Source organism: Drosophila eugracilis, unplaced genomic scaffold (genome assembly GCF_018153835.1).
Source record: "Drosophila eugracilis isolate 14026-0451.02 unplaced genomic scaffold, ASM1815383v1 contig_2147, whole genome shotgun sequence".
NCBI classification, from domain to species: Eukaryota; Metazoa; Arthropoda; class Insecta; order Diptera; family Drosophilidae; genus Drosophila; species Drosophila eugracilis.
Genome location: NW_024573030.1, coordinates 224,908 through 244,003, shown reverse-complemented (window position 1 = coordinate 244,003; position 19,096 = coordinate 224,908). Strand labels below are relative to the sequence as shown.

At 33.4% G+C, this 19,096-nt stretch overlaps 1 protein-coding gene across 2 annotated transcripts; it reads left to right on the top strand.

Annotated features, from left to right (window-relative positions):
* The first annotated feature begins 21 nt into the window (after positions 1-21).
* On the top strand, positions 22-15,504 carry LOC108118294 (ras-related protein Ral-a). Of its 2 annotated transcripts, XM_017230902.2 has the most exons (6): positions 22-157; positions 10,796-10,988; positions 11,127-11,287; positions 12,489-12,663; positions 13,991-14,114; positions 15,296-15,330. In XM_017230902.2, exons 2-5 carry the CDS (start codon positions 10,836-10,838, stop codon positions 14,105-14,107), a joined length of 606 nt encoding a protein of 201 aa, XP_017086391.1. In that variant the 5' UTR covers positions 22-157; positions 10,796-10,835; the 3' UTR covers positions 14,108-14,114; positions 15,296-15,330. The 2 variants fall into 2 exon arrangements, with proteins under 2 accessions (XP_017086391.1, XP_017086392.1); XM_017230903.2 differs by lacking the exon at positions 13,991-14,114 and having other exon boundaries at positions 23-157; positions 15,296-15,504.
* Positions 15,505-19,096: the final 3,592 nt, after the last annotated feature.

Sequence of the window (19,096 nt, the reverse complement as noted above, 5' to 3'; positions counted from 1 at the left end):
TATTTTTCAACTAGCCAGCTGCGGTCACACTAGTTTCATTCACTTTCAAGTAAAACCATCGGTTTATGCTAGGCGGCGTGCGGCAAAAAAGAAACCGAAAAGCAGCCAATTTATTGTTGTGATCCGATCCTGTTTCTCCAGGCTTCATTTAACATAAGTACGTGTTTTTTGTTTAGTGCTTAAAGTGCGAGGTTACACACATCCAGCCATAGCAACAACAACAAACGAAGAGCGAGCGGACACGCAAAAAACAAAAAAGTAAAAAACCGAAGAAAGAAAACGAAGTACGCAAAAAGGAGAAAAGAGCAGCAGAAGCAGAAGCATTTACAACTACAGCAAAAGCAAGTGATTACGCATATTTCGTATGTTGTTCTGGTTTGCCATCTCTAAAAAATTACTTTCTTTTTCCCATACACAAAATTCGATTAATTGCTGGGAAGAAATATAGTATAACGTTTTTTTTTTTTTGGTTGTTTTATAAACAAAATTTGTAAAAGCCGCCAAAAGGCGCCGCTGCCGTCGTCACAGTCGACGCCAAAGAAAGTGTATGTGTGTGTGCGCAAGCAAAAGGCGAAAAAAAACCAAGCCCAAAAGTGAAATTTCTCTCCGATTTTTTTTTGTATTTTGCCTTGTTAAATATTTAAATCTAAACTAAATAAAAGGCATTCGGCGGCCTGTGTTTGTGTGTGAGTGTGCTTCATTCAGCAAAATAAAGGAATGGAGAGAAAAGCGAGAGAGATGTGTAGAGAGAGCCTTTTATCAACGGCTATCAGCGGAAATATTTGTTGCCGCACCCCGCTTGACCTTATTCTCTCTTGCTCCCTCTCCTGCTTTATCGCCCTCTCTTTTTGCGGGGTGTGCAAGGTGCAGCCGACGTCGACGTCGCCGCCCGCATTTTGCGCGTTGACTCATACGCACACAGAAATGCCGCAAACACATACGAACACGCCCCCACCGCCCCATCTCCTTTTCATCACATTCGTTATCCCCTCTTCCCTTTTGGGATCGTTTACCGTATCGTTAAATACCGTTTACCGTATTTTGCGGTATTTTTGCCAAAAATACTGCAATTCAATTAAAGGAAATGGTAAAAATAGTAATCGGTAAATCGGTTACAAATTGTTAAAATTTCTAAGAAGTTTTGATTGAAAGTAAAGTTTTGTAGAAAAGAGTATTTGTCATTCTATTATCACAATATTTTTTACTGTTGCTAAATTCTAAGAACATTTTGTGGTATTTTTTGTCACTGAAAATTCACGAAAATTCTTAGAAACAGTCTTGTTTTAAACTCAGTTATTTTGTGAGGTCGTTTTTTATGTGATTCGCTTTGGGGCATTTTTTGTATACAATTCTGTTGTGTATTTATCTCACGGTGACCCGTTTTCGGCGTTATTCTTCCCCTTCAAATTTCTTGATCTTTACGAACGTGCCAATTTTTTGGATTCTGCTGCTAATCGGAGAACCACTTTGACATTAGCGTTAGATCATCATGATCGTAATCGTTCTAGCTTCTTCAACTCTATCTGCATCATCATGTTCCATCTTTTCTTTTTGTTCATCACGCCAAATAAGCTAAAAAAAAAAATGTAAAAAATAAAGGAAACTGGAAACGTGACACAGAAAAAATGATTGGAATTCATGTTTTACAGTTTTTAATTAAGCTCAAGTTCAAGATCAATTTGTGCCTCCTGTTTTTTTTTAGTTTAATATTTAGTATTTCTTTATTATTTCTGACTCACCCCTTGATGATTCTCTAACAACTTGTTTTTGATGTGTGTCACACGTACACCGTATGTTTCCCCCATTTTCCCCAACATTTGCTAATTATTATTTCTTAGTTTGGTTACTAAGGGGCGTCAAAAGCTTTCAGCAATAAAACAAAAAGCGAACGAGGCGAAAAAAGAGAATTATGCGAAAAAAATGCGTTCTCAGTTCCTCCAAAAACTTAACCACTGAGCGGTTGACAATTTGTTTGTACAAAAGAGAGGACTTCGTGGTGTGTTTGGCTTATTAAGTTCATTGATTTTTAATTTTCCACTCTGTGCATTTTTACAATTTTGCCGTAGCTTGAAAATAATGTTAATTTTAGGGGTAAGTTATAATCAAAATAAAATAAATATTATGCATTACTTGGTATTTTTCAATAGAACGTAAAAATAAAAGAATAGAAAATGTTAATCAGGGATTCAGAATAAATCTAAAATAAAAATATTTGTTTATACTTTTTAGTAGATCATAAATACGAAATATTTGTAAACTTTTAGGCTATATAATATTTGCGAACAACAAAAGTCTATAAATTTACAGAATTTTGTTTGTAGAAAGTTGATTTATTAGTTCAAGTTCCCTATAAAAGATGTCATGGCAACCGTGGCTACGAAAATTGAGCCACATTTACATTTAGTTTGTTTATTGATATTCCCAGAAATCAAAATGTTATTAAAACTATTAATAGGGTCAGTTGAAATACAGTTATAATCTATAAAAATACAAAATTCTAGAAAATTAACAGTTAACACATTTTGAACTTTTTTTTTACCCTGACCTTTATCTAATATAATTCTCCGACAGGTGAGAATAGATTAACGACAGATGTAGCAAAAAAAAAAAAAAATATCCACTGACTCATGATCTTCACGATCTCTCGCAGAGTGACACAGTTTCTTAACATTTTTCTCATCTTTTGTTTGGCATCTGCGGGCATTTGCTAACTTGGCCCAAAGGCAGAAGATAGCGCAACTCGGAAACTTAGCCTAATTTATAGCCATCAAGCTGTGATTTGCTCTAATTTCACTTCTAATGGGAGTTCGTCAAGGGAGACAAACAAATCAGACAACAAATGCGTTCTTTTTCTTGGCCAAGAAACTTTATTATGCCCAAAGGCTTGTTTAATACGCATTATTGTTGTTGGCCTAATGCAGGGTTGATGTACACTTAATTTGCTTTTTGGGCAAAAACGTAAGAAAAGTTTCATGTAATGTGATTTGCCAAAGTGAAGAGTTCTGATTAATTGGGATTTTATGATGTCTGTCAAATATCTCATTAATACATATTTATGGCATTGATTATCAGTTTTCTGTTTTAATGGCTTTATAAATTCTTAATTAAATGTTAAAACAAAGATTGATCAATATTTTCCCATCGCAAGGCATTTAACTTTTAGAGATCTTCCCAGTTGTTTATCTATTACAAATACAAATCGACAAATTCGCGTAATAATTTATATGTTTGTATACGTTTTCTTCAAGTTTTCTTACATCATCGTATCTAGCATCTTTAGAAGTTCTCTGTTATATATATATATATATATAAACGAGTATATATACCTTATACAGGTTTTATTTAGGTTCTCAAGTGTGTTTCTCCATGGCTTTGTTGTTGCTGTATCGCATTTGAAGATATTTTATCACAGTTGACTATGCCTAGGTTTTAATTATGCTCTCCTCGCTTCAGAAAACACTTCCCACGCATTGTTCGTATATGTACCTATTTTTCTTCTATATATGTATACCTTTCGGTGTGAATTAAGGTTTTTTTTTCTTACTGTGCAGAGCATAAGATATTGCTATCTCCAAAGGCAGATCAAACTTGTTCGTCCAAATAAAACGCTTTGTAAATGGCTCTGAGCCACGCATTTCGCTTGACAAGTTTTCCTCAGCTGTTGTGCAAAGAAAGTTGTAAAAAAAAAAGATGTACAACAAATGAACAAGTTCCCCAACACTTTCTCAGGCTGCGAAAAAAAAGATACTTTGCAATTTCGAGAAGGGGTCAGAAAAAATGTACAATAGTTCAAAGCGACAGGGCCGCAGAGGCAATTAAAAAAAAGCATTAAGCTGGGAAAATCATTCAGAACATTTTCAGTCGTATTAATAGCTGTTGTATTTTAAGGGTCTTAATAGATTCCAAATTGTATAATATATAATGACTATTTACAAATATATTTTCTTTATTTTACAAAATAATTCTTATATTAATTCATAATTGATATATAGATATATAATTTTGTAACAAATTTTTCTTTCTGTGTTGAAGCAAATTTTAAACTTGACATTGAAAGCGTTGCACGCGACTGCGCAGCGGCGTCGAAATGGTTGACTAAATGAAAAAAATTCAAATTTGTGACTCAGCCAGAAAAAATAGCATTCCAATGAGAGTTATTTTCGTAGACAATTCTGACAGAATGCGCCGTAAATAGTAGTAAAATAGCATAGCTTTTTGTATTTGTAAGCTGTTATAACTTGTTTTGAGTATGCGAAATACTATGGGTACTGTTATTGAGTGTAACTTGAATAATATTAAAAAGTCAAAAGCTGAAAGTTAGAGTAGTTATTACAGTATTTCCATAACCAAAAAGTATACGGAATAATAACATTATAAACAATGAGAAGTGCTATCGATAGATATATCAAAGCATCGATAAATCGAATCCTTGTTTATTATGAATCGAATTATGTTATATAGTGTGATTCGCCTTAATAGCACAAGTGCATTGAACTGATCTAACGGAGGAATGGCCATTTCTGCAATGAAATAAGAAAAGTTCACTTGTAGAGATTTTCTTTTCAGCTTGATTAATGCACTCTATATACACCATTTCCGTCTCTTTCTTATGGCTGCAAACCATCTCTTTTCCACTTCTTTCGAGTGTTCAGACCTGCATTTAATGATGTACAAAAAAAAGAAGAATAAAACCCATATTGAAATGCAAAATTCCCACACAAAGTCAAAGAAGTTGTGATGACAAGTTGCAAAAAAGCAATGAGACAATATTATGCGTGCATTTTCCATATTTTTTTTTTTTGCAACACATATGAGTCGGTTTATTGAACTTAATCTTGTGCGGAAGTTTTACAAAATCACGCCTCTTCACTTTGGAGAATGCAATAATAGCAGAAAAAAAAAATACAAACTAAATGAAATGAAAAAAAGAAAAGCGGGGCGACAAGAAATCGGCTGCACTTGTTTTTAAATTCTGCCAATGGCGCAGCAAAATAAATCAAAAAAAAAAAGAGAGGGAAAACGCTGTGGAAATGCGGGGCTAGGCTAAAAACTTGGCAGAAAATTAAACCCAGTCAAATAGCAGACAGAAAACCAAAAAAGAGGCGTGGCATTTAAAGGGATTTTTAGCATTTCAATTGCTCAATTATGCCTGGTATTTTGTTGATCTGATTTTAGTTTGCTTTGTTTTTTTTTTGGTGGGGAGTTCAAGGCAAAGGAATTTTTGCCATAAAATCGTTCCAGTAATTACCATAAACTTATAGGATAGTCTTATAAACATTTTCTGCGGTCTATAAATACGGTTTGTGCTTTTGCCCCGTCTGTGCACATAGAGAAAATTATAGTGATTTTTTTTAATTTGCGACGAAATGTCTGAAAGTTTTCTTAAAAATCAAAGAAGAAGAATAAAGACCAAAGAACTGTATTTAATATTTAAGAAATAATACATATTAATGAACTGGCGATATTTTTTCTGTCTGCATTAACTGTAACTTTGTTAACCACTAAATCGCTCCAAGGTTATAGCCAACAAACCACAACAACACGGGGGCACTCAACCACTAACAATAACAATAATACCATAACAACGCCAACAAGGCCTAAAGTAAACTGAAATCGACTAAAACTATATATATATATATATATATATATTCATTAATTTAACAGTTAGGCTTTGAAATGAAACTAGCAAAACAAAGAGAAAGAAAAAATAAGATATAGCAGAGCAAACATGGAACTCTGACACGAATTTCACGAAGCACACGCAACACGCATCCCCGAAGATGGAAAACTGTTAGCTAAAAGATATAGTAAGCTAAAGATATAGACCCGAGAGATACCCAAGGGATCAGAGTTTTAGAAACATGAAATAAGAAAATATATATTTTTGGTTCTTTTTTTTTTTTACATGATTGACTTGATTTCCAAGTAAAATGAAAGTTAAAGAGAAATGATCTCTTAACAACTTGTAAATCTAGTATAAATCTAGCAGCTAGTAGAGGAATATTAGAAATACCTCAACTGCCTCACCTGATATACATATTTAGTTGTATATACTATACCCCTTTCAGGTGTCATTAGAGCAGACGCTCCACTAATGGTATAATGCCAACATAAAGAGGCGAAGGAAATTAAGGCAATGCCAAAGGCCAGAAACGCGAAGAGGGTGACAAAGAGAAGAAGAAGAAGAAGCAGTGAGAGGATAGGTATGAAGGCACGAAAGGCCCGTTTTTGTGGGAACTGGTAATAGCGGTAAACTCGTAGACTTTCGTGCACTTTAAGCATTAAACTAAACTCTTCGAGTTGCACATGCCACACATCACGCTTGGATAACCACCCACAAAAAAGTCAAAACTATGTACAGTAAAGCATCCATAATATAAAGTGCAAATCGATTATATAGATTGTATCTAAGATTTCGATCTCTAAGTCATCAATAGAATGTAGTAGGATTTATGCAGAAGATTGATACATCGTAGATCATTCAATTTCAAAGTTTAAACTTTAAACTTACCAACTATTCCTTATACCAGAGTCTTTACTGTAATAATAAAAATAAAAGCCAGTCGTGGCTGAAGACCATGAAAAACTAAACTCAAAAAGTAGAAGACGCTAAAAACTGACGTCATTGGTAATCCACCACCAAAAAAAAAAAAAAACAAAAAATTAATAGGGGAATAAACGGAAAAGCTGTGAAGAAGAAGAAAAAAACAAATGAAAACCCAAATTGAAATCGAATGGGAAAACGAGCAAAACCATGATATAGGTAATAAACAAATCGGACGTCCAACGGAGCTGGGAGATTTAAAATATATATCTATATATATATATAGTTTTCTTGTATAGCAGAAAATGTGCAGGAAAATGGCGGATTGTGAAAAACTTCATAAATTCTCTCGATCGGTCGATTCCTACGGTCTGTTCAAAATCACTTGGGACCAAATAAATATCAGCCAAACGGTTCGATTTTTCATACTAAATAATTGCCCAAGTTCTCTTCAAGTGTATCAAAATCGGGAAAGGGTAGTTTATATATATATATATATATATGTTTTTGGTGGAAAAGCGCAAACATTGTTGCCAAATGAATGAAAGTACTTTAGTTTGCGGGCTCGTTCGTGCGAGAAAAGGTGAAAAGAGATTTTTAGTTTCAAAACAAAACTTTTTAGCCTTTGAAGTAGTGAAAGATTAATGTTGAGCTTAGCAAATATTAATAAAAAAAAAAATGCTTCAATAACGATTTTTCATGTCAAGCTAAAGTTGAAATGCAAACAAAAAAACCTTTGAAGGCAAACTGAATGTAAAAAATCTGGGAATAGTTCTACTTATATATGGAAAATATTAGTATTTTAACAGTGTAAATGAATATTTTCAAACAATATATAAAAAGCGTTTTAAATTTTGATAAATATCAGATAAAATAACACACAGACGTTTGTGTTTGAAATACAAATATTTGACAGTGACAAATGAGCATTGAAGAAAATAAACTAATTACTAGCTGATTTCCATTAAAAAATCTTAAAGGAAAAATAATATCTAGTGAAAATCTTTTAAAATTTTTATTATAAACAAATGCTATAGTTTATTAAAGTAAAGTTAATCAACATGAAGATTGCTGGAATCTAAAAATTAATATTTGATGAACATGAAAGAGCAATTAATGTTGACACACCAAATAGAGGAAACGAAATTCCGTTTTTGTTTAAATTGCAAACATGAACTTTGGCTAATTTATGCACAAAGCTGGCTGGTTATTTTTGGCGGGGTGTGAAGGGGTTGTTGGTGGTGCTGATGGTGGGTGGTACTAGGATAAACAACTAGACAATGACGTCATGGCGTCAGGTGAAACGACTTTCTGTTGTATTTTATACACCAAAAAGGTAACAAATGAAATTTCCGCAAAACGCAGAACCACCAAATTCAATGTTTGGATCTTTTCGTTCTCAATATATATATATATATATATATATATTTCTGGTACTTTTATTTACCAAAAGCATTCTATTTTTTGCCCGCCTTTAATTAGAGGGAAATCTTTTTTTTATGCCAGCCATTAAAAACTACAAATTCATTCCTGCTTTGTTTGGTTTTTTTTTATTATAACAATTAAATCGGTTTTTACGATTTCGGTTAAGGAAAAACTTTATCTATATTTCCATAAGGCAAATTCCCAAACGAAAATAATCTAATCATCAGTAATTTTTATTTCATTATTTTCTAGAGAAAGTCGAAAGAAAAAGCTGATTTGCTAATGGTAAATGCACGAAGTCAAATTTCTAGAATAACAAATAACAAAAACTTGATAATGTTTGAGGAAATTATAAAGAAATAATCGTATGTTTGTTGTCTTAAGCTATTAGCGTTTTAGTTTATGTGGTAACTTCAAGTTCTTCAATTTGGTTTTCACAACCAGTACATATTAACTATGGGAGCCATATCTCGTTTAACTCGACGGTTGACTTCCAAGTCAACTTTTTTCAATTACAAAAACGCATAAAAATCGAGTCTTAATCGAACTCGTCGATATTTCAATTGAAAATGGGAAATTCCTTGTCGTATTTGTCCAGTTTTACTAACATTTTTTCTTTTACTTAACTTGTAGAGTCTGTGGAATGCACAAAATGCTGTTGGGACCATATAATCTTGGCCATAATGTTAAATTTAGAATGAAAGAAAAATGCAGATGCGGAAAACTGCAGTCTTCGGGATCGTAAAACGTTTTTTGGAAATATTATTGTGATCATTTTAGTGCTCCATAATTTCTTGCATTCTTGAGTTGCGTTGAAGTTGTGGAATTTTCTGAAAATTGTGTGCAAAAAAGTTTGCCTTTCGGATTTTGAAAGCTAATTTATATTTTATTTCTTATTTTTTTTTTTGTTCACCCGGTTTTTTCCGTATTTTTGCGTTGTCAAGCTCGCGCACCATTGCGTATGAGTAATATGCAATTTAACAAGTTTGCTGCCGCTATTTCCCAGGTGTTGCTGTTAGCAATTGCCCAACAATCCTCCTTGACAATTCAATTGACTCAACATCATGGGTGTGGGAAGTTTTTTTTTTCTTTTTTCTTTTTTGTAGCCTTTTATATTTGCGCTCTCTCGAGTAAAAATTGATTGACGTGCAGCTCTAACGTTGATTACTCATACGCAGTGGTGGCCCAACTGGTTGACTGACTGACAATTGTTTGGCCGTTGTTGTTTCATTTGGCTGACTGACTTGTTGCCTCCGGATTCATTCGACAGCAGCAGCAGCTGCCTTTCCTGCCTGCCTGCGCGCTTTCCATTCAATTTTCCACTTTTCCACAGCCGCGTCAAATTGAAAGGCGGCTAGAAAAAAATAAGTAAACTGAGTAAAAGACGGAAGAAATGGAGATATAGGAAATTGGTCTATTTTTGAAATACCCTTTTATATCTTGGCAGTTTATTTGGATTCGTTTTTTGTGGGGCAACAGAGTAGCTTGTCTATCTAAAGTCTAGACAGAAATTGTGATTAAAGTTTTTTGCTTAACAAAAATATATACTGTAGTTCTTACTCTTTAAAGAAATCTTTTTATAAATACAAAAACCTCAAAACCTCGCTGTATCTTCTCGTGTAGCAAACCATGAACAACGAATTCGAGGCGTTTGCCTTTCAATGCGGTTAATATTTTTCGTATAAACAGTTGAAAATGTATCCAATTTTGTACTTTTTTTTCGGTAATTTAAATACCTTAGTAACCCTGAGCTAGTTGGGAATTAATAACCAAGTTATGGTGGTGGGAAAAAAGCATTCTAAATCCTAAAGTGGAATATCAGCTTGAATGGTTTAACTCTTGAATGAAATTGGCCGATTGCCAAATGGCCACGTGTGTCTCGATTTCTCTTTGGATCATTTATAGAAGGGAATAGCCTCAATGCGTAGTTTTCAATGCCTCAATTTATTGCAATCGATGACGCAGTAAGCAAATATAAAAAGGGACTTGGGCAAGGGGCGGAGGGGGGAAGAGGGAAATGAATGGTCACAAAAGGCTAATTGCAAACGGCAGCAGCGCAAAAACCCCAGAGTCATTTTGGCCCGGTCTGCATTATGCTGCTATATGTTGGCCTTTATGTTGCCGTTGTTGGCCCGGTTCGCCATGTGTAAATAGTTCAATGAACTTTTCATTTTATGCTTCATTTGCGACTCGAACAAAGCAGAGAAACAAGCCACAAAACACGAAACTTGGCAAGTCGAACATGGGAAATACTCTATATAAATTTACATCTGCAATAAATTTCAAATACTATTAGTAGTAAAAAAAAAAACCTTGTTTATTACTCAATAATTGGAATATTCATTGGAAAAACTAATAAAATGTAAATGTAAAATAGTACGATCTCTGCAAAATGAAAAATACCTTTTGTAAGAGCATTGAAAGTGTAAAAAGTACAATGGCGAATCATTGACGGCTTTTCTTATTGCCATCGTTTGTTACGTAACCCCGAGAAAAGCTGAAAAGCCAAGACAAAAAAAACAATCAGTAAACCTGTGAGCTGACTGTTAAGTTGACAGCTGCAATCTTTTTTTGGGTTGTAAAACACAAATACGATCGTGGTTTCCTTTGGCAGTTGACCATTCATAACGGGCTATTTACATTCGCACCTTAAATATTTATATAAAAGTTTAAACAACAAATAAAAAATGATGGCAAGACAACGACAAGAAATATGCGTGTATTTCACTTTTTGGATTTGCTGACTATCCAAACAGGAAGCACTTATTTATTTCTTTAATTATTTATTTATTTGGGTATTTGTTTTTTTTTTTTCTTATTCTTCAGACAGAAAGTTTGAGCGTGTGAGTGAAAAGATCCCGCCATCATGAGCAAGAAGCCGACAGCCGGACCGGCGCTCCACAAGGTCATCATGGTGGGCAGTGGCGGCGTGGGAAAGTCCGCCCTCACATTGCAATTCATGTACGATGAGTTCGTTGAGGACTACGAGCCCACCAAGGCCGATAGCTATAGGAAAAAGGTGAGTATTTCTATGATGGAGGTTCTTGATTCTAGGAAATTAAATGTAATTATGAAGAATTTTTGGACTTTCAAGTTTTTGAATTTTTTAGTGTGAAAAATCAAAAGAAATAAACTAATAAATATAATTTACCAATAGGTTGTGCTGGATGGCGAGGAAGTACAAATAGATATATTAGATACGGCTGGCCAGGAGGATTATGCCGCCATCAGAGACAATTACTTTCGGAGCGGCGAGGGTTTCCTCTGTGTCTTCTCCATCACAGACGACGAAAGCTTCCAGGCAACCCAGGAATTCAGGTGAGTGTGTCAAGCGGCTCTCTCTGGCGTGCATTTTCCACTTGGTTTTTTTCCTCTCTCGCATTTTCCCCCTTTTTCCGCATTTTTTTCTTGAGGTCTTTTGAGAGACTCGCGTTTTGCGTTCATCTCAGGCTGACAAGTGTCGCGGTTTTATTTCTTACATGAGTTTTATTTTGTCTTTTTTTTTTTATTATTATTCTGTGGTGCTAATTAGTAACACAAGATGTTCAGTTGGTTCCCTCTTTTTTTTTCCTGCTTAGAATGTGTAATTAATATTTATTCATTTCTTGGTCTGAGGCTTAAATGAGTGTACATAACAAATTACAAAATAACAATTGTTTTGGGAATTAATGTTTTTTGTTCGAACTTTTTTGTTCTAAATAAATTTGATGAGTAAGTTTGTTATCAATTCTTTACTTCCTGACTCAAAAACTTCATATGTTTGACTCATTTTTCCGTTTAATTAATGATTGCTAGCTTTTCAATGATGAGTAAAATGGCTTTTGGTGATTATTATTTCTATTTTCGTATTGACAACTAGTTATTTCTCTCTCTGTATTTCTCTCCACTCCCTTAAATATTCACTAAAGTCCAAGTTAATTAACCAACCCCTTAATATGCCATACCTATCGCTTTATAATCCCATTTTAAGTATGCCATATCATGTCCTTACAATTCCTAACACTGAATATTCCATGTCGAAGTCATAAAATTTCCACATATAACCCCCTATTTTCTCAATGCCATCGTCATAATTTAGTTATTCAAACTTGGCAGCTTAATAACGCTGCAGGCAGATAAATATGGTTGGAAAATTGATATTAGATGTCAGGGTGTGAATGGCTTGAGATAGGTGTATACATCTATATTCATATATACCCTTATATTTATGCGTTGTCTTGTTCGTTTCAGTGTGTTTACATAAGTACAACCGCTTGTCTCGTTACTTATAAATGGAGTGCCATACACTGAGTCACTTAATTTGATAACTGTTTATCTTTTAGGTCTATTGAGGTTTTCATTTTTACACCAGCAACTGGGATTAAAATTGAAATTGTAGAAGGAAAATTTAATAACTTTCAGTTTGATATGAAACTGAGGGCTTTTGACTTCTCCTTCTCACTTAGCCTTTTCCTTTTATTAACAATTGTTAATATTTTATCTCGTATTAATGTACATTTTTTTTTGCTGAACTTTACAGAGAACAAATATTGCGGGTGAAGAACGATGAGAGCATACCGTTCCTGCTGGTGGGCAACAAGTGCGATCTGAATGACAAGCGCAAGGTGCCGTTGACCGAGTGCCAATCGAGGGCGCAGCAATGGGCGGTGCCCTATGTAGAGACCTCGGCTAAAACCCGCGAAAACGTGGACAAGGTGAGCTTGGGGTTAGATCGTGGCTAGAATATGTCGTATATTTTATCTCGGAGGATCCGTTCGCGAAACAAATTTGAAAAACTTTTTTGGAAATTGGCAAGCTAAAAATGTTTTTTTTTTAAACAAAATAAAAACTGCACTCGGAGTTTTTTTTTGTGTTGTTGCGTTCAACTAGTTTTCCTACTAAATAGTTCATTTGAATGTGATTAGTTTTGCCTTTGTTTCACTTGCAAACAAAAAGCATTCACTGAGTAAATTTAATGTTCTCACAATCAAAACAGTCTTATCAAGTGGTTTAGGTTTTCTATAGAACAGCTAGTTTTTGATTAGAGAATTCAATACACATTCACCAAAAAATCATTCTGATAATTAAGGGCAGAAGTATAATTATTCTTTAGAAATTGATGTTAATTTTAAGAGATTAATTTTGTAATGCTAGTAAAGTAAAGTAGCAAGATCGTTTAGGGACAAGTATGGTATGGAATGCCTTGTGGTTTACATTCCAAATAACATTAAACATATTCCACATTGAAAACAAGTTCAAAGCTCTTTACGTTATTTCCTCTCTAAATATAATCTATCTTTATAGTTCTACACTCCATTCAAGGTTAACATTTTTCAATGATAATGATAAGTGGGGGGGCGTTCAGATAACAACGTAAATACGTCTGAGCTGCTTTTGGTATGCTTTCTAATGAAAGAGGGAAACAAATCTAATCAGGAAGCAAACCATCAAGGGAAAAACCAAATAATAAATTCATTTGTAATGGGGAATTAATCTTGTAAGCTTTCCAAATGAATATATATTTTTAATGTTAGTTAATTAATATAAGATATTGGGGGCCAATTTCATTAAAGTTTGCACATTTTATCAGTAGCAATATTTCGTAGAAATTTGCTTATTTATTTTACTTTTAGAATACAGATACTTTTTTCCAATAGAAAGAAAAACGACTTTAGATTTTAACACTATTTTGTAGCCCCTGCCACACATACACAGCGAGCCACACACAGATACACACACGCACACAGCTACAACAGAAAAGATAAATGCACTGCCAAAAATCGTAGCCTAATTTACCTCGCTTTCAACGTTGTTGCCTTTAACAAATATATTTTATTTCAACTTTAGTTTTTATTCTGTGTTAATAAATGCCAAAAAGCTAATAGAACTCTATCTTAAAAAAGAAAAAAAAAAAAAAAAAAACCAAAATGTGTGTGTGTAATTATGTTGGTTCTCGATTTTAATATATTGACTTTAGCGTTTACTAATTGACTTTCTGATGCTGAATTTGTATATGACTTAATTCCCAATCCACAATTACAGGTATTTTTTGATTTGATGCGCGAAATAAGATCACGAAAAACCGAAGATTCGAAAGCCACGAGCGGGCGTGCTAAAGATAGATGCAAGAAGCGGAGACTTAAGTGTACCCTACTTTAGGCATTAGGTGCATACAACTCTTCCACTATCTCAAATACGATTTATAATATTTGTATCCTATATGAATATACGAGTATATATATATATATATATATACATCCCCACTTAACCTGTAGACAAACACCCTCTAATTCCTTTGCTTTTAACCCCCCAGCTTGTTTGCTTTTGGCACTTTCTCTATTTCTTCTACTAATATTATTTTGGTTGATTTTATTTATATACAATATATTAATGTTATATTTCCGCTTGTTGTATAAATTTATATGATTTTGTATCATATTTGGTTTGCCAAGACTACACATTTGAACTAACTAACACGACTACACTTAATTTAACAAGAAAGCCTAAATCTTTAAGATTAGAGTAGCACTGGATATATATTTGAGATAGGATGCTGGAAAAACATCGATAGTAATGGCAAGAATATCAAATGATCGTTTAAAATTCGATGTTTAAAAGCTTTTTATTATTATAGTTTAATATACTAACAATGGGTTGCCAGCTTCTCTATTTTCAAATCTATAAAAATTTATATAATGGTGAAACAAGAAGTGACAGGTTAGGTGTTGTTCAAGAGATTTTAGTATGGACATTGGAAAAAAAAGTTGTATTACTTTTGAATGACTATTTTATACACTGGGGGATTTTTTTGAAGAAACTCTTTCCACCTACACAAAAAGAAAAACACACACATTTGTACATACACGCTTATACAAACACTTTTCTAAAACAAGATTGATTGATTTTTTAAAGCATTCTCTCCAGTTTACTTGAATTTGCTTTAGAGACATATATGCCTGAAATTTTCACTTCATTTAATTTGGTTTGTTGAATTTCATAAAAACTTTCTTTTGGTGTTCGAAAACAATAAGTTAACTGTACAGAGAACAGTGATTTTACCCAAATACAATACAAAATGAATATTTTGAGATCCATTAAATTGAACTTAACTTATTTCTAACTAAACTTGAATGTTGATAGAAAATCCCTGTTCTCTGGCGAATGATAAAAGTTTAAAACACTATTTAAACTTTTCGTTTGATCTACTTTCTAATTTGGTTTGTTTTTAGCAACTTTTCAAAATTTCTGTACTTATAGAGAAACAAATTAACCCCACCACCTGAAAAATAATAAAAATGAATAAGAAATATAAAGTTTTGTACTAATAAAAGATTTTTATATATCTAGGTATTTTATGATCTAATCAGGGATATTTCATCACGTAAAAAACAACGTCAGACGGACGTGAAACAGCCGCCGAAGCCCAATTCTCATTGCTGCCAACTGCTGTAGGATGAACAACAACAACAACAACAACAACAAGCGACTTTAACAACAACAACAACCATACGATGAACAACAAACAACTGCAGCAGCAACAACTTGAAAAAAAAACAACGGCCACACGGATAACACCAACAAACAAACAGAATAAAAAAAAATGAAGAACAGAAGCGATATGTTAATAAATAATGAACTTAGAAAACACCAGAAAACACACACTTACACAAAAATAAAATAAAAAAAGCAGAGAATATCAAAATTATTTGCCACACTCAAATCCAAGTTAACTTGCATTGTAATATACATAAATATATATTATTTAGGCAACAAATTTTCCCCGTAAAAACATCAAGTTAAAAGCACACAGACAGGCAGCTTAAAAATTCTGTCGTTTAGTTTTTTTCTTTTTGCTTTTTGAATTATTGAGTGATTTTTGTGTTGCCCTCTCCCGTCTCGTACAAGAAAATGTTAAAACTAAAACAAAAAAAACTAAAGCTTAAACGTATTAAATATAACCAATCTTAGACACCTAAAGAAAAGCCGTAATAATTATGCAATTTAATAAATGCTATAGATATTTCTCTTGTTTAATTATACATACATGCATTAATTTTTTGTAATATTTTAAAGTTTAATAGCGAAATGCAAAAACAAAACACAAACCAACAAGAAACCACACAGAAAAGCTTTTTACACATCTAAATATATATATATATATAAATATATATATTTAAATATATATACAAAATAGTTTAAAGTATAAAACACTTAAAATGCTAGAAAAGAAAAGAGAAAACAAAGGAAAAACGAAAACAAAAAATATCTCCAATTATTAATTGTAAACGAAATGAATCGAAACAAATTTTTAATGCAACTTTTGTAATTTTCTAAACCGAAAGCAAATGAGTAGGGATATATAAACAATATAAAAAAAAAGAAATCCAAAATACAAATGAAAAAATGATAAACTAACGTTTTGTGACAAGCTTTGAAAATTTTCCTTTCATTAATATGGTTATATTTTTTTTCACGCTGAAACACATCCAATATATATTTATAAATTTTTCTCCCGATTGAATTGCTCCTTTTATTTACTTTTGTAAAACTGCATTCTGTATTGTAATATTTAAGCTATTATTATTATGATAATTATTATTATTAAATATATAAGTTATATATGCAATCGATTGATTGTTGGTTCAACTTTTGTATCAAGAATTTTCCTAGTTTCCCTCTGTGAAAATTGTTGCAAAAAAACACGGCCACAGCTAAAAGAAAACACTCAACAATTTTTTTTTCTTCTTCACGAACACACGCATATATATTCAAAGCGAAATCAAGCAACAACCCGCATTTTTTTTATATAAATAAATATATATATATAAATTATAATTATGAAAGTTAAAAAGAAATGGCGATTGAAGGAGTGTACGTTTAGCTTGACTCAGAAATAAACCGAAAAATACGAGAAATAAAAACGACGCATTTTCTATTTGGACGTGAAAGTATGAAGTATAAAATTTATAAAATTAAAATATATTGATTTTTCAGGGATAAGATAATCAGGGATAATCAGAACAATAAATAATTTAAATAATAAATGTAAGTATAGGGGTTTTAAGTTTCGGTAGTTAGCTGCATAAAACAGTCAACACCCTGGCTCTCTGCTGTCAACCGACGTACGATTCGTATAAGTGGTTTTGGGCGCAAAAAAATCAGTTTTTTGGCTATAGCACAGCCAAAAATGGTCCAAATGAGGAGTGTAATACCTCGTAGGGCTCGTAACTTGATTGTTATGATTCCCAATTTGTTTGCATTCAAATCTGGGAAACTTAATTTTTGGCCCATTTTTGAAAATTTTGATGATGGTACCCCTTATCAAAAATGCGAAATTTGGGTCAAAATTGATTTTCCTAAAATCGAAAAACGAGTGATAGGGGTAGTTAGTGTTGGTCGTTAGCAGCACAAAACAGTCGTTCTTTTGGCTCTGCGTCTTGTTTTGACCGAGCTAGAGCTAAAAAGCCGAACGTAGTATTGCAAATTTCTATTAAAAATCGGTTTCCTGCTTATTTAGCTATTAAAGCAGCCTTCGCAACTACAAATCAGAACAATAACGCAAAAAGTAAGTATAGGGGTGGTAAGTTTAGGTAGTTATCTGCATTAAACAGTCATTGCTTTAGCCATGCGGCTTGTTTTGACAAAGTTAGAGCTAAGAGACGGCAAAAAAGCCGTGCTCTGCTGTCAAAAGACGTAGCATAATTTTGGGCACAAAAAAAATTAGTTTTTTGTCCATAGCACAGCCAAAAATGGTCCAAATGAGGAGTGTAATACCTCGTAGGGCTCGTTACTTAATGGCCATGATTCCCAATTGGTTTGCATTCAAATTTGGTAAACTTAATTTTTGGACCATTTTTGAAAATTTTGATGATGGTACCCCTTATCAAAAATGCGAAATTTGGGTCAAAATTGATTTTCCTAAAATCGAAAAACGAGTGATAGGGGTAGTTAGTGTTGGTCGTTAGCAGCACAAAACAGTCGTTCTTTTGGCTCTGCGTCTTGTTTTGACCGAGCTAGAGCTAAAAACCCGAACGTAGTATTGCAAATTTCTATTAAAAATCGGTTTCCTGCTTATTTAGCTATTAAAGCAGCCTTCGCAACTACAAATCAGAACAATAACGCAAAAAGTAAGTATAGGGGTGGTAAGTTTCGGCAGTTAGCTGCACAAATCAGTCATTGTTTTAGCCATGCGGCTTGTTTTGACAAAGTTAGAGCTAAGCAACGGCAACAAGGACGTGTTCTGCTGTCAAAAGACGTAGCATAATTTTGGGCACAACAAAAATCAGTTTTTTGTCCATATCACACCCAAAAATGGTCCAAATGAGGAGTGTAATACCTCGTAGGGCTCGTAACTTGATTGTTATGATTCCCAATTTGTTTGCATTCAAATCTGGGAAACTTAATTTTTGGCCCATTTTTGAAAATTTTGATGATGGTACCCCTTATCAAAAATGCGAAATTTGGGTCAAAATTGATTTTCCTAAAATCGAAAAACGAGTGATAGGGGTAGTTAGTGTTGGTCGTTAGCAGCACAAAACAGTCGTTCTTTTGGCTCTGCGTCTTGTTTTGACCGAGCTAGAGCTAAAAACCCGAACGTAGTATTGCAAATTTCTATTAAAAATCGGTTTCCTGCTTATTTAGCTATTAAAGCAGCCTTCGCAACTACAAATCAGAACAATAACGCAAAAAGTAAGTATAGGGGTGGTAAGTTTTGGTAGTAAGCTGCATAAAACAGTCATTGCTTTAGCTATGCGGCTTGTTTTAACGAAGTTAGAGCTAAGCAACGGCAACAAGGCCGTGCTCTGCTGTCAAAAGACGTAGCATAATTTTGGGCAGAAAAAAATTAGTTTTTTGTCCATAGCACAGCCAAAAATGGTCCAAATGAGGAGTGTAATACCTCGTAGGGCTCGTAACTTGATTGCCATGATTCCCAATTTGTTTGCATTCAAATCTGGGAAACTTGATTTTTGGTCCATTTTTGAAAATTTTGATGATGGTACCCCTTATCAAAAATGCAAAATTTGGCTCAAAATTGATTTTTCTAAAATCGAAAAACGAGTGATAGGGGTAGTTAGTGTTGGTCGTTAGCAGCACAAAACAGTCGATCTTTTGGCTGTGCGTCTTATTTCGACCGAGCTAGAGCTAAAA

Bases quoted from the DNA above. Each gene is read 5' to 3' on its own strand.
- LOC108118294 (XM_017230902.2), top strand. From the start codon at position 10,836: ATGAGCAAGAAGCCGACAGCCGGACCGGCGCTCCACAAGGTCATCATG. The intron at 11,288-12,488 runs GTGAGTGTGTCA...TGAACTTTACAG, and splicing joins CAGGCAACCCAGGAATTCAG to AGAACAAATATTGCGGGTGA. The intron at 12,664-13,990 runs GTGAGCTTGGGG...CCACAATTACAG, and splicing joins CCCGCGAAAACGTGGACAAG to GTATTTTTTGATTTGATGCG.